This window comes from Pectinophora gossypiella, chromosome 18 (genome assembly GCF_024362695.1).
Source record: "Pectinophora gossypiella chromosome 18, ilPecGoss1.1, whole genome shotgun sequence".
In the NCBI taxonomy this organism is placed as follows: Eukaryota; Metazoa; Arthropoda; class Insecta; order Lepidoptera; family Gelechiidae; genus Pectinophora; species Pectinophora gossypiella.
The window spans coordinates 8,036,121-8,049,522 of NC_065421.1; the positions used below are offsets into that span (position 1 = coordinate 8,036,121).

Genomic DNA, 13,402 nt, shown 5'->3' on the forward strand with positions numbered 1-13,402 from the left:
GTGGTATATTGATTTGAATATAATTATGGTGTATTATGCTGTGTATAGGTAATGTTCCATTATATTAGGTATTTCACGTATAATTGCCTCGATCGATACGGATACATTAGAAGTAGGTATAGGAGCAATTTAAAAATCAATAAAAAACATTGCTTCGTATTATGTACCTTATATTTATATTGCTTACTTAACTAGTGACATCATAATAATAGCATTATAGTAAGCTTATTTATTTTACACAACTTGCCAATAGGTAAATCTATTTTATTTTCTGTGTATAAATTAGTTATGATGGTCATCCACCTAGACAGATAAAAAATAGTCATTGTTACAGTCTACTTTCACCTACAACTTCGTATTTAATTAAATGGGGAGGTTATTTCAAGGAATATAAGAATTGTATAAATCTAATTGACAGCTCAATGCTATTATCGTGGATGTTGGCAGATTCCGAAATAAAATTACATAAGTTTATATTTACAATGTTCTGACAAATCCCTTCCACGTATTTGAATTTCGTCTCGCTTTTACTGTGCAGTTACAAAATGGCTGATCGACTATAAAATAAATATATAAACTAAGGCAGAGTCCTCCAGGCTCGTAGTGTGACCATCATTTAAAAGTCCGAAGTGCTGGATTTTAATTATAACAGAGATCAATAGTTTCCGTTAGATCAGATAAATGAAGTTGATATGTAACAGGAAGATGATTGGAAGTAAACGAGTTCCGGAAGCGACGGGAACGGTTATGGACATAATAATCAACTAACTTTTAAGTGGCAAACATCAAAATGATAATAAATAAATACTCTACATTTTATAGATTTATTTGGATGGCATGCATCTTTGTTTTATCTTAGATCCTGACGTCAACGTCACCTACCCCAGTATATTCGCAAGGAAACGTAAGATAAATAAAAAAATAATCTGCTATACATTTGTGTGCCACAATTTTATCATCTGTGTCGCCAGGCATATGTTACAGAACCATAGAGATCCTGTTAGATATTTTAACACGAGAACTCCTAGTTCTCCGATAATTATGTTGCATCTCATGCAGTCATATCCAGCATTTGAACATATTACATGCATCACGCTTTGTTCGAAAATCATCATCCAACTTCTGCATGTAATATGCTAAATGCTTGAAACGATGTACATTATACAAATCTGATAGTGTTTTTTAACTACTTTTGTGCTATTTTTAACTTTTAAGGCATAAGCAATGTATTGTATAGTTTGTATACAAATGTTTACATACAGGAGAATGTGTAAATGCAGTACACAAAACTAACATTAAAAAATATAAATACGACACTTACAAGTATAAATATAGTTTGGACCACTTCCGTCTACATCGTATAGCATTTCTGGCGACAAGTGATCTTGTAAGCAAGCTAAATTCATTCTAAGTGTGACAAGAGTTGATCACCAGATTAGTAAACTTTACAAAATCTAATATTATTTACATAATACGAACGATAAAACTAGAGGTTAACAGTAATAAAATAAAATGGATCTTAATCAGATACTTATATCACATACACATTACATCTGCAGTGTAAAAAAAGCTACAAACAATCATAAGCAAACACTGAACGGTTTTTGTTGAAAGTATAGAAAAATATTTTCCTATTTCAAAAGTTCTTACAAAAAGTGACAAGTGCGATGTAATAGGCGACAACAACTCTACTGAAACCCATACTACAATTCGAATACTATTACATGACAAATCTGGATTAATAAAATAGCACAACTGTAAAACACAATCGAAAATTAAGGCTAAACAAAACCTGTAGACTTCTAATAGGAGCTCTATCACTCATTAGAAAAAAAGAAAATTCAAATCAATAACTTCAGACAGATTTACAGAAACATGCATGGAACATTACAATCATCAGAATGAGATCCAGACAGGTCGTGCAATAGGTTGACCACAAAACAGCGATTAGGGCTTTAGCACACTATCGGAACTTAAATTGACCATCGACAATTGTTTGTTTATAAATATAATAAATAGATAGTGTGTTAAAGTCCATCTTCACTTCGACAATCCCACAATTCTTCACATATCACATATAGTCGCGCCAAAAATAAATGTCCTTATAACAACTTCTTGAACGGCGAGTGAACAAGCCATAAGACAACGCATAATCACTGTAACAGAATAAGCAAACAGCGTTTGCGATGAGCACTCTTACTATTCTGTATAATTTGAATAAGTTGCTTTAGTCGACCGTTCTTCGAAGTGCATGTGTATTTTTTTTTTTTTGTGGATTGTACAAATGCTGCCTGAATATAAACATTTTTAATAATCTAACGCTCTAATATTTAATATCTGTCAGTCAATGTCCGATAAGTAACATTATATAATTGCTACCGGCGTTTTAACGTCTACTTTTCTTTGTACTGCGTTATTTTTAACGCGACTATAACATATTGTTTGGAACTTCAACCAATAAACAGTCTCTAGTCATGCCTTGCACTTGGGTATTGATCTTCTTCTTTTGATTGATAAATGAGGCTCTTGATCGGTCCATTCCAAACCAATACCAATAAATATACTGTAGTATTTTGATTTCAATACAATTTTCTCTACAATCAACAAAAATTGGGTCACTAAGACATTTTATACTAAACTTTACAACCAAAAACTTTCAAATTGCTTATTGAAAACAACTGTACCGAAATATTAATTAATAAGTTTGTTTTTATTGTTTTGTATACTGACAATTTTCTATCTCGCAAAAAACCCAGCATGAAAGACATAAAGGAATGCAAATAAATAACCTGAACTCAAATGAATACATTATTTAAATAATATCGAACCTGTTCTAATTTACACACATGAAGTCGACAGATCTCACTCACAGTAGAATGTTTGTGATATCAGATACAAGTTCAGCACAATAACTCCCTAGTGAGTAGCAATTCCACAGCACAGTTTATGATTTAAACATTCGAATTAATTTAATTATTGGTCTTGTGATAATTAGTACTAGTTTTATCATCTTTTTTCATCGATACGTGTATTTTATTTTACACGTCTATTTTGCGGTGTTCCTCTACTATTCATTCCCATTCATATTTTCTTTGTACTTTTGTAATTACAATCCTTCGGAAAAGTAACCTAACCGTTAAAATTATTTCACATTAAATACATTTTCATAACCAATATTCTCTTCTACGTTCTGATGCCAACTGAAGTTATTACACTACGAAGTATGAAAGGTGTTCATACGCTATTTGTGAAGTTCGACGCTCGGCAGTCGGCACTTCGTATTTACATAATGGACAACGCCGTTTCGAGTACTTCTCTGCATAGCCTTACACGGCAAACGCTTCATTATATCGACTAAACCATCAAATCATTATAATCATTTAATACTCCAATCGACACAATCTTATCGCACTCTACAATCGTGCAGATTCAATTGTTTTATGAGATACAGCAATCTAACTGTCGATATTACTTTTAACTTATAATACTGCTTTTGCAGTTGTTTTGAGACATTACCAAAGCTGACGACTTATTGTCACCTATGAATTAGGTGTTGGTGTATGTCATAAAAACATTTGAAAATATGTGTGGCAGATGGTGGAGTGCGTGTAGGATACCTCGCGGCTGCCATTGCTCTGGGTAGTTGCACAGCTAGGCGAGACGGGCGGAGCTTATATTCCTTGAAAGTGGTGAGGGCACTACGCGAGACGCGGCCTCTTGGCGTCGCGCTCCTCGTTGCTGCTGGTGGCCCCGCCGGCGGTCTCTTCCTCCTCGTCCGAGTCGCCGTCGTAATCCACCAGACCCTATGTTATAGAACCCTTTAATACACATTCAAATAATAGCATTAAAGAGCACTACTACGCATTAAAATATAAACGCCACTTTTTTCGTAGTCTATTCAGTTATTCAAGTCTCTAAGGTTGTATATTCAATTTATTTATAAGTTTTCTTAATCAATAGATCAAAATGTATCATGAAGACACTGCATTAGGAAATTAAGATGATCTAATCAGAAATAATAAAAATTGAATGTCTAAAAATACAAAATTGTATCATTAAAATTGGCAAACGAAGCTGTGAGTTATTTAAAAAATAAAGAAAACTATGGCTAAAATTAGGCTTATAAAGTTATAAATAAAAATAGATACAAAAGTTTCAATGGAATGCACGATATTTATGAAGCAAATAGGAAAATTACCAAAAACCACACAAATACTAAAATAAAAACAAGAATACATACATATATAATAATTGATCAAAGAAATAATGGAGATTTATAAGAAAAAAAATGGTGATCCCAAAAAATTTTTTAAGCAAAACTAATAAAAAACGGCAAACATTACCAAACGATCAATAATTCTACTTAAAAAAAAACTAGATGGTGAGAAATTAAAAAAACGGTCATGCAATAATTATCAAAACTGGTGCTTGACAATGACTTCAGGATAGGTGAGAGGACTCCTGCATAAACGGGATAAACTAAGAACAAGGGAGTTAAAAAGGTCACGTGCAAGCAATTCATCTAAAAAAGCAATATTGCTATTTGACATATGTTTGCGTTGCGCACTTACTTTTAATATGCGCAAATGTCAAATTGCAATATTGCTTTTCAGATGAAGTTCATTGCTTATGTGTGGCGTTTTTAGACCCTTCGGTATCTTCTATCCTCTTCGCTGCAAAATTACTATTTAGATTATCTTTTCAAGTAGAATCATACACTTTTGGCAAGAACACTTTAAAGTGTCGGCATCTCCTTTACTCCTGTGATCGAGACGTGATGATCCCAGCGAAGCGAGCGGAGTGAGGGAACTAAAAGTTTACCTTATTGAGTAATCTGGGCGAGGATACCTGAACGTCTGTGTGCGTCGGCTTGCTGGGTGACGTGCTCGTCAGCATTACCCGGCTGGGGCCGTTCACGGTTTCAGGCGTCGAGCACACTTTTTTTTCAACTATTTTACCTGAAAACAATGATAATATATAGGTTATTCCTAACCGAGGACCGAAGCAGTTGGCGCAGGAAAGCAGTTGGGGTTGGAGTTGGCAGTTGGTCGGGGTTGGGTTGGTTGATTTGAGTGTTCAAGAGTTTGGTTTACAATGGTAAACCAATTTTAATTTGTTTTCGAATTCGTGTTTGGATTATAAATGATCATCACATGCTCAGTGGTGAAGGAAAACATCGTGAGGAAACCCACATTCGCTAGAAATACATTTACGGAGGTATGTGACCTAACCTGTATTGGGCTGGTTTTCCCTTCGCGGGTTGGAAAGTCAGACAGGAAGTCGCTTCTGTAAAAAACCGGACCTGTCAAATCTTCAGGTTAGGTAAGTAGACCCCTTGAAAAACGGGTGAATGTGCATTATTTACTTATGTTACAATGGTACTTGGTATTATACAAAATTAATATACCGGAAAGGTCAAGTAGTTTAAAAAGCATTACTGCCAATGATGTCACGTTTACTTACTATGTATGGCCTGTGACGTAAAACGAAGATTCATCAAGTCGCATTATCATTTACGTAACGCGGTACAATGCCCTTGACACCGACAATTGACGTACAATAATGACAAAAATATTGATATAAATAATATCTAACGCATGTACACGGTGACGTCATGATAATAACAAAGAAAACAGGATAATGGATCAATAGTAACATGTTACAGGGATGTAAAGAAACTGTGCGTCCTTTTCCAGTGAACCGCTACAGAATCGAAAAGTGTAGGTAAAGGCAATGATACAGGTTTGAATATGAATTTTATATATTTTAAAAACAAAAAATATCTTATTCTACTTGTCAAACGGAGGTAGTCAATGAACTTTACGGTGACTCATTTACTGGTCTTTTATTTACATATTTTAGATAAAACAGCTTAATATTATGTAAAGTCAGTTAAGAGCAAACAAGCAAATAAATAACTTCATAAGAGGTACAGTCACCCATTGGTATTTACAGCACCAGTGCAAGACACTGCCCATGCTGTACTCGCATAATATATAACCCTCGTATATAGAGCTTGTCAACATCATGTTCAACTTTTCTGTATGAAAAGTGGATACAAGTTGTCCCGTTATTACTTGTGGCTCAGCCGACTTTAGGTGGGGTGTGGGGTGGCACATGTGTTCTTGTTCATAGAATAAACATTAATACTATGTAGAGAAAGAATACTTTCTGTCCCGCACAGCAATCCGAATTATAAAAAGCGCGCGGTGATGATTGTTCTTTTTCTTCACACCGTTTTACTCCATTTCACTGACTATCTCGCTCACACGCACGGGAATGCGGACAGAGACCTTGTAACATATTGAACATATTTTCCTGTAGCCCGGAGCGTCACACATATATGCGAGCTTGTGTAAAATCTTCACTTGTGTAGTGTCATCCTAGCATTATCCCGTTTTTCACAGGGTCCGCTTACCTAACCTCAAGATAACCTCAAGATTTGACAAGTCCGGTATTTTACAGAAACGACTGCACGTCTGACCTTCCAACCCGCGAAGGGAATACCAGCCCAATACAGGATAGGTCACATACCTCCGAAAATGCATTTCTCGGGAAACAATTTTGCATTTTTCGGGAGGGGTTTTCACTTGTGTAGTGTAATGTAAGAATATTCTGGGGTGTGGAGTATCTTCGGCACTTACCGATGGCATCGAGCGCGTGGTGCGCATGCGGGTGTGGGTGCGGGTGCGGCTGCGCGGCGTCGAGCGGCGCGTCGTCTTCCAGCTCGTCGTCGTCGTTGAACCACATCTCCTCCTCGTCGTCCGGTGTGCGCGCCTCGCGTCTATACCGCGTGCGCAAGAGTGACGGCACTACCGCTTCAGTCACGCCCACGCTACCGCTCACTGCGGTGGGAAAATTATTCGTGTTAAACATACATAGACAATATATAAAAGCGAAATATCACTCACTGTCATCATGAAATCTCAGAAACTTCAAATGCTAGATGTCTCAAATTCTGCATGAGGGTTTCTTTTAGGTCATAGGTGCTCACCAAGGGGCTAAAAAATGGGTTGAAAGTTTGTAAGAAACTTTATAATTTTTAAAGTTAGAATCATGACACGGATGAAGTCGGGCGGACATGTAGTACAAATATAATGACAAATGAACAATAAATATAAGTTTACCACGTTGTGCTAGTTTACTAAACCATCGCCTTTAAATTAATATCATGTTGGACAGGCAGGACACAATGTGGATCTGACATTTCAATTAACAAATTTCAGATTGTGTGCTGCTTAGGCAGCTTAATTATCACTCACGCGTTAAAACTAAAGTAAAATTATGTAAAAAAAAAATGTGGATTTGTTCTAACCTAACTCACCTCGCTCCCTTTCCTTTAACTTGTCCTGGTGTAAGTCGTACCGTGTTTTAAGAGCCTTAAACGTCTGTACATACTCCACATCTTCTAGGATCTTTCCATAGTTTTCCACAACATGTGAACAAAGTGATTTGATGTCTTCAAGTTTGATGAATTCAAAGAGTTCTAATATAGCAGAGTCCAGCAGGTTGTACCTGGAAAAATTGAGGCGTAAATTAAATTAACAAGTTATACTATGTTATAATGGTACTAATTCTGGCAGGCATAGAAAACAGCATTGAGAAAAATCTAACATACTTGATGAAATATTCCAGTAGTTTGTGGAAATCTGTGGTTTTGTGGTGAGTTTATGCTTGTATGTAGTCTGTGGTTACGTGCGGAAGTTTATTCTACTGACTGTATAACTGGTAGTACCACAAATTAAGGTGTAATTTACTGCATACTCTCAAGAGTAAATAAAATGTGCGAGTATGTGTCATTGTTGACATTGAACTTTTAAATTTGAATTATTTTTTAGAACAATTTTCGTTTAATCCTTCTGTGAAACTTATGTAGAATCTACATAATGTAGACCTGCAATCAGCTTGTATGGGTTAATTTGTGTACATTGTAAATTAGGTTGTAAGTGATCAACAACTCCCCAGTATTGTCCCGTTTTCACAGGGTCCTGAAGATTTGATAGGTCTAGTTTTTACAGCAACCTAAAGATAATAAAATAAAATTGTGTAGCACTAACCTGCCATTATTTCTTAGGAACGCATCAATGACGGGCGCAAAGAGATTGCCCTTGATAATGTATCGGTTGTAGTACTCGTCTTTGAGCGCGATGATCTTGCGCATGAACCTGAGCGCGCCGAGCACCAGGAAAGTGTGCGTGGACCTCATTAGCACTAGGATGCGCCGCAGCAAGTCCTGTACAGTGCAAACACATTTCTTAGACGATATCTTACTAAATTAGTTGGATAGGTCTGGTATGTCGTGAATAAGTAATCTTCTTCTTCTCTTGTGTGGGTTGTGAGGTGGATTACCAACCTCATCAACCCTGGCGTCAGGGTTACTATTGAGCCGCCAAAGGCTAGTAGTTACTTACATCAATAAGTAGTAACCGGGACCAACAGCTTAACGTACCTTCCGGAGCACGGATCATCTTACTTTCGGACAATCAGGTGATCAGCCTGTAATGTCCTAACCAAACTAGGGATCACAAAGTAATTTTTCATGATATTTCCCCACCGGGATTCGAACCCGGGACCTCCGGATCGTGAGCCTAACGCTCAACCACTGGAGCACGGAGGCCATTGGTTGGTGTATAAGTAATGAAAAACGAGGTAGAATTAATGTATAGTTATAAAATATTATGTTAGGCTAGATTTCTTGTAAAATTTAACCGACTAGCGTCGTAGTAACCTTATGTCATTAAAGGTGTTTCCCTAGGAAGCATAATTCAGGATAGAATCAGTTTTTTAAAGAACCAAAGGTAACCTTTCGAAGACCACGCCTGTACGGTCATGAGCATTAATATGTATACACTTTGGTACCATGTCACATTAACTTTTTTGTCAAATTGAACTGTAAGGGTGGTATTAATAAACTAAACTCAGCTGAGATTGCCCTCAAGATCAATCTCAAGTCACTGTTTTTATATAGGAACTGTCAATTTGACATGATCTTGAGGGCAGTCTCAAAGCTGAGGTAAGTTTATTAATACTACCCTAAGTCTCACTAAATGTCAAATATGTTAGTGCGACAGCGTCCTAAAGTGGATACATTATATTGCTCATGAAGTCATGACTGTACAAACCTCACGTGAGCTTTGTGTATACTAATCCTAAAAATAGGACTAGTGTAGATGTACCAAGTATCTATTCTTGCAAGAATGGAGTAACTCATAGGCCACAGTTGATCTAAGATATGGAACCATTGTTAGACTTCAGATTGTTGCAATAAAAATGTGTGATGTACAACTGGCAAATGTGTGTACATGTTACTAAATACTAAACACTACTGCGAATAGAAAGGAGATTTGACCATTGTTATATTAAGGTTCATGACCCTAAAATTCAATAATTATATACCTAAACTTAATACTAACGAATGAGGATAAACACTGCCTACCTTAACCATTGTGCCCGATGCGCCGGGGATCGGGCTGCGTAATAGCTCAATGGTGGGGGGACTACAATTTAGCCATTAATTATATCCACGATGCATAGGGCGTGATAAATTGGGTAGTGAAAGTGTTGTAATAAACCCTTTACTGGTCAAACAGACAGTAAGTAGGTAAGTAGTCCAGAACTCATCTAGTGGGTAGTAATGCTGCTAGTAAACACTTATCCGGCAGATAAGGTGTCAGACAATTATCAGCAAGTGGTAAAACAACATAGGTACATTGATCGAAATGGGGATCAAATGTCCTAATAAGGTTTAGTACCTACGATCTACTTTGAATCGGCGCGCGATATAAAATGATTGATGCATATACAGGAAATTAGAACTCTCTAGTCTCTACTAAACAAACCCTAACAATAGTAATCTTATTCTTCCATTGGGTTATGAGGTGGATTACCAATCTCATCAACCAACAACTCAAAATTAATGACTCAAAATATCAACAATCAAAAATCAATCACATTCTTATTGAGAACTAACCTTGTTTAGTATGCAAGTCTTGATATGGTATGTATGGTGCTCGACGCAGAAGGAAAGGAGTTCCAGCACTAGGCCGAGCAGTTGCACCGTGTGGTAGTCCTCTCGCAGCGGCTTCTCACCTGCCGTGTTCTCCAGCAGCGGGGCTGCGCGGTCAAGGGTTTCAAGGCACAGTTTTAGTAGAGACCAACACATTTACACCAAAAACTAAAATCTGTTATGTTGCTATTAGCTATAATATGAATTAATAATGAAAAATATATATGCTGATTTGATGTATAATGCCATATAGGTCTGGAGTTAATTTTTGAAAAATATGTTTTGAATCAGACTAAAATAATCAAGTTTCAGTCTAGCTATGTACTGTTTATTGAAGTTGTGTTTATTTTGGCAAATATTTTCAATTTTTTGAAACAAGACAAACTGTACAAGACTTCTCAATAGTCTTGTACAGTGCATTAACTTTAACACTACTTTTAAAATAACTGGAACTACAGTAGAATTTCTAAAATCAATTTAGAATCTAGATTCCATTCCACATTATTTATAACTATTATAATTTATCAAAGCCTTTACAGTGTTAGTACCTTAAAATAGAACAAATCTTGGACAAAGATCAAGGTCAAATAAATACTTACCAATGAGCGTCTGTATACTGTGTTTGTAGAAGAAATTGAGGAAATCTGCCTTTTCACTTTTGTTGACAGATGCCAGCATGCTCTCAGGGTCGAGGAGTATACGGAGTACACCCATTAGCTGCACTGCACCACCCAGTTCCGGGTCCCGATCACGCAGCATCTGCTCTATAACTATGTTCAGCAGAATTTGCTCCTGAAAGCATAATCCCATCAAATATTACTTCATGCTCAAGTGTCACCTCTTAAATTGTCAAGGTTACTGAATGTGATATCCACAAGACTTACCTCCTCAGAATTATTAGCCTGCTGTAATGTATAATCCCTCACTACTGAAGGTGAAAACTCCACAATGTATGTTAAAATGTCTATAGATGCAGTCTTCGTCTTCTGATCATCTATGCCTAGTGTTATCTCTAAAGCGGGCAGGATCCCCAATGACACCAAAGTTTTATAGAAAGCATCTTTGTCCTGCGGCTGAAGATTTTGTGAAAAATTACAAAATTCCTTTAAAAATAAAACTAAATCTCGCCGCTTTGTGTTTGGTGTCTTGTCATCCATGAGTAGCTTGAACAAATCAGTTAAAAACTTCTCATCTTCTTCTATGAGTTTCACTATTTCTACTTTGTTAAAAAATATAAAACTTGATAATGTGCTTAGCAGATTATCCTCAAAAACTGTAGGTGTAGGCAGAACTATGTCCTGTATGTACTGTACTCTGTATGTCTGGTGAATCTTAGCAAGCAAATCCTGGTTCTTTATTGGTATTGCCTCTCTGAACTTTGCAAGTTCTCTGAGGTACTCTCTGTGTTTTTTGGGCTGAGGCAAACTGGGGTCATACTCTAAACATCCCACAACATCAAAAATAGTGTCATCTGCAAACATTGTGTCAAATAATGTGTTTTTATTTAGAAGAAATATACTTTTGAATATTTCGTAAAGATGATGCAATCCTTCAATGTTTTCAATATCCTCACACATGTGGAAGAGGTTAAGCAGCTTTTTGATATAATGTTGACTCTCCAGTGCTGCAGCCAGTTTGTCTTTGCGTGCTGGAGACACCAGACAACTGTTCACCAGTTCACTGATATCTTCCAAACGTCCCATCTCACAGGCTGGCAGCTCCACTGGCTGAACACTATCTGACATTTCATCAAATCTTTCATCTTCAGACTCTTCAACAATGTCTTGTGTAATTTCAACTGACGGATCTTTGCCTTGCACCTGAAAAAAAAAAAGATATGATAATTGTATTACTTACTATCATAGATCATACAAGTTTGATTACCTATAAATATAGATCTGCAAGGTCCAGGTATTTGGTATTATGGTACTGTTATAGAACAAAATGAGCATTGTATAGACTCACCTGACAAATCTTTTCCCATATTTCATCGCAGCCAGCTTTTTCTTGAAAACTTAATGCTAAATCAAAGTTGTCACCTTCTGACCATACTATCAAGGTGTCCTGCTGTTTCTGATAGGCAGTGTCGGGCTGAATCTTACTCTCTAGGAGGAGAGAGCCATCTGACTCTGCCCTCACTAGCAGAGAAGTGCCTTTCAGCCTCTCAACATAACATGAGGAAACATGCCCTGTCCCTCTGTCATCCCATTGCCGATCAGCATTCAGAGCGTAAAGCTTTACCCTTCGTCTCGTGTCCGTCATTATAGTCAACGCTCTTAGGACTACGTACTCAAATAATGAATCAATTATTATGGCGCTAATGTAATGCACCCGATTAATAGATTATTTAACTCCCATTTGGATGAGAACATGTGCACTTCTGAAAGAACAAGAAAATCACTGATTTCATTATAAAACATGAAAATACTAAACTGTAATTACCGTAATTACATTCCGCCTTGTTCATAGATTTTCTCATAAAACAGACATAACCATAAGAGGATATCGAATCAAAATTGTCGGTAAACGAAAGTGTAGCAGGTTATAACCATACACTGACAAAAACATTTGATAATTTCTCAGTATATTAGGATAATCACTAAATTATCGGAAATCACAAACAAAACAATATAAACTGTATGCCTTTCACTACACGCAAAATACACGACCAATTCATAAAACTAAAAGATAACTTGATGCATCGAAATGAAAAGACTTTATAAACAAGATATTTACCGCACAAAACATTATAAAATCGTCAAAATTGACGTACCTTCAAAATAGTACAACATCAAATATCGCCATAATGGATTCACAACAACGCTTCGAGAAGAGCCGGGGTTCTCAAATCAAATTTGAATGGCGGGATTTTTAAAATTGTAATAAAATATTGAAATGATTAGTTTTATTAATTTTTTATGCTGCAAATTCTAGGATGTTAATGCATATGAAGCATTATATTGAAATTAGAAACGTTTCAAAAATAATATATAAATAAACCAATAAATAAATAACATTAAACATTATATACACTTGGCCTTGAACTTTCTAATGCGTTCTGAATTTTACAACTTCTGAGATTTGTGAACTAAAAAAAAAAAAATTATCCCAAATAAAAGTATTCTTATATTTTTGAGTTCAATAATGATGATGAGTTCAATATAATAATGTCAAACAGTATGACTTCGTAATACTAAATATTGTAAAATAAATGTAGGAGAAACTATTATATGAAAATGTATTGATTGAAATTACTGAATGGAAAATTGATTTGATTCTAACAGAGAGGTTTTCGAGAGTATTTGTAATTATACCCATTTATTATTTTTTTCCAAGTACCGAAATATTTCCTTTAAAAATAACAATCGTCAGTACTTTAGTTCAGCGGATGTTTTT

At 36.1% G+C, this 13,402-nt stretch overlaps 1 protein-coding gene across 6 annotated transcripts; it reads right to left on the reverse strand.

Moving 5' to 3' along the window:
• Nucleotides 1-153: 153 nt before the first annotated feature.
• LOC126374786 (serine/threonine-protein phosphatase 4 regulatory subunit 3) lies at nucleotides 154-12,863 on the reverse strand. 6 transcript variants are annotated; one of them, XM_050021504.1, is made up of 10 exons: nucleotides 12,780-12,863; nucleotides 11,972-12,386; nucleotides 10,891-11,826; nucleotides 10,606-10,798; nucleotides 9,971-10,113; nucleotides 8,058-8,233; nucleotides 7,325-7,515; nucleotides 6,645-6,845; nucleotides 4,822-4,958; nucleotides 154-3,803 (listed from the first exon to the last, which is right to left on the reverse strand). In XM_050021504.1, exons 2-10 carry the CDS (start codon nucleotides 12,266-12,268, stop codon nucleotides 3,699-3,701), a joined length of 2,379 nt encoding a protein of 792 aa, XP_049877461.1. In that variant the 5' UTR covers nucleotides 12,269-12,386; nucleotides 12,780-12,863; the 3' UTR covers nucleotides 154-3,698. The 6 variants fall into 6 exon arrangements, with proteins under 6 accessions (XP_049877461.1, XP_049877458.1, XP_049877460.1 ...); XM_050021501.1 differs by having other exon boundaries at nucleotides 7,316-7,515; XM_050021503.1 differs by having other exon boundaries at nucleotides 9,971-10,122.
• Nucleotides 12,864-13,402: the final 539 nt, after the last annotated feature.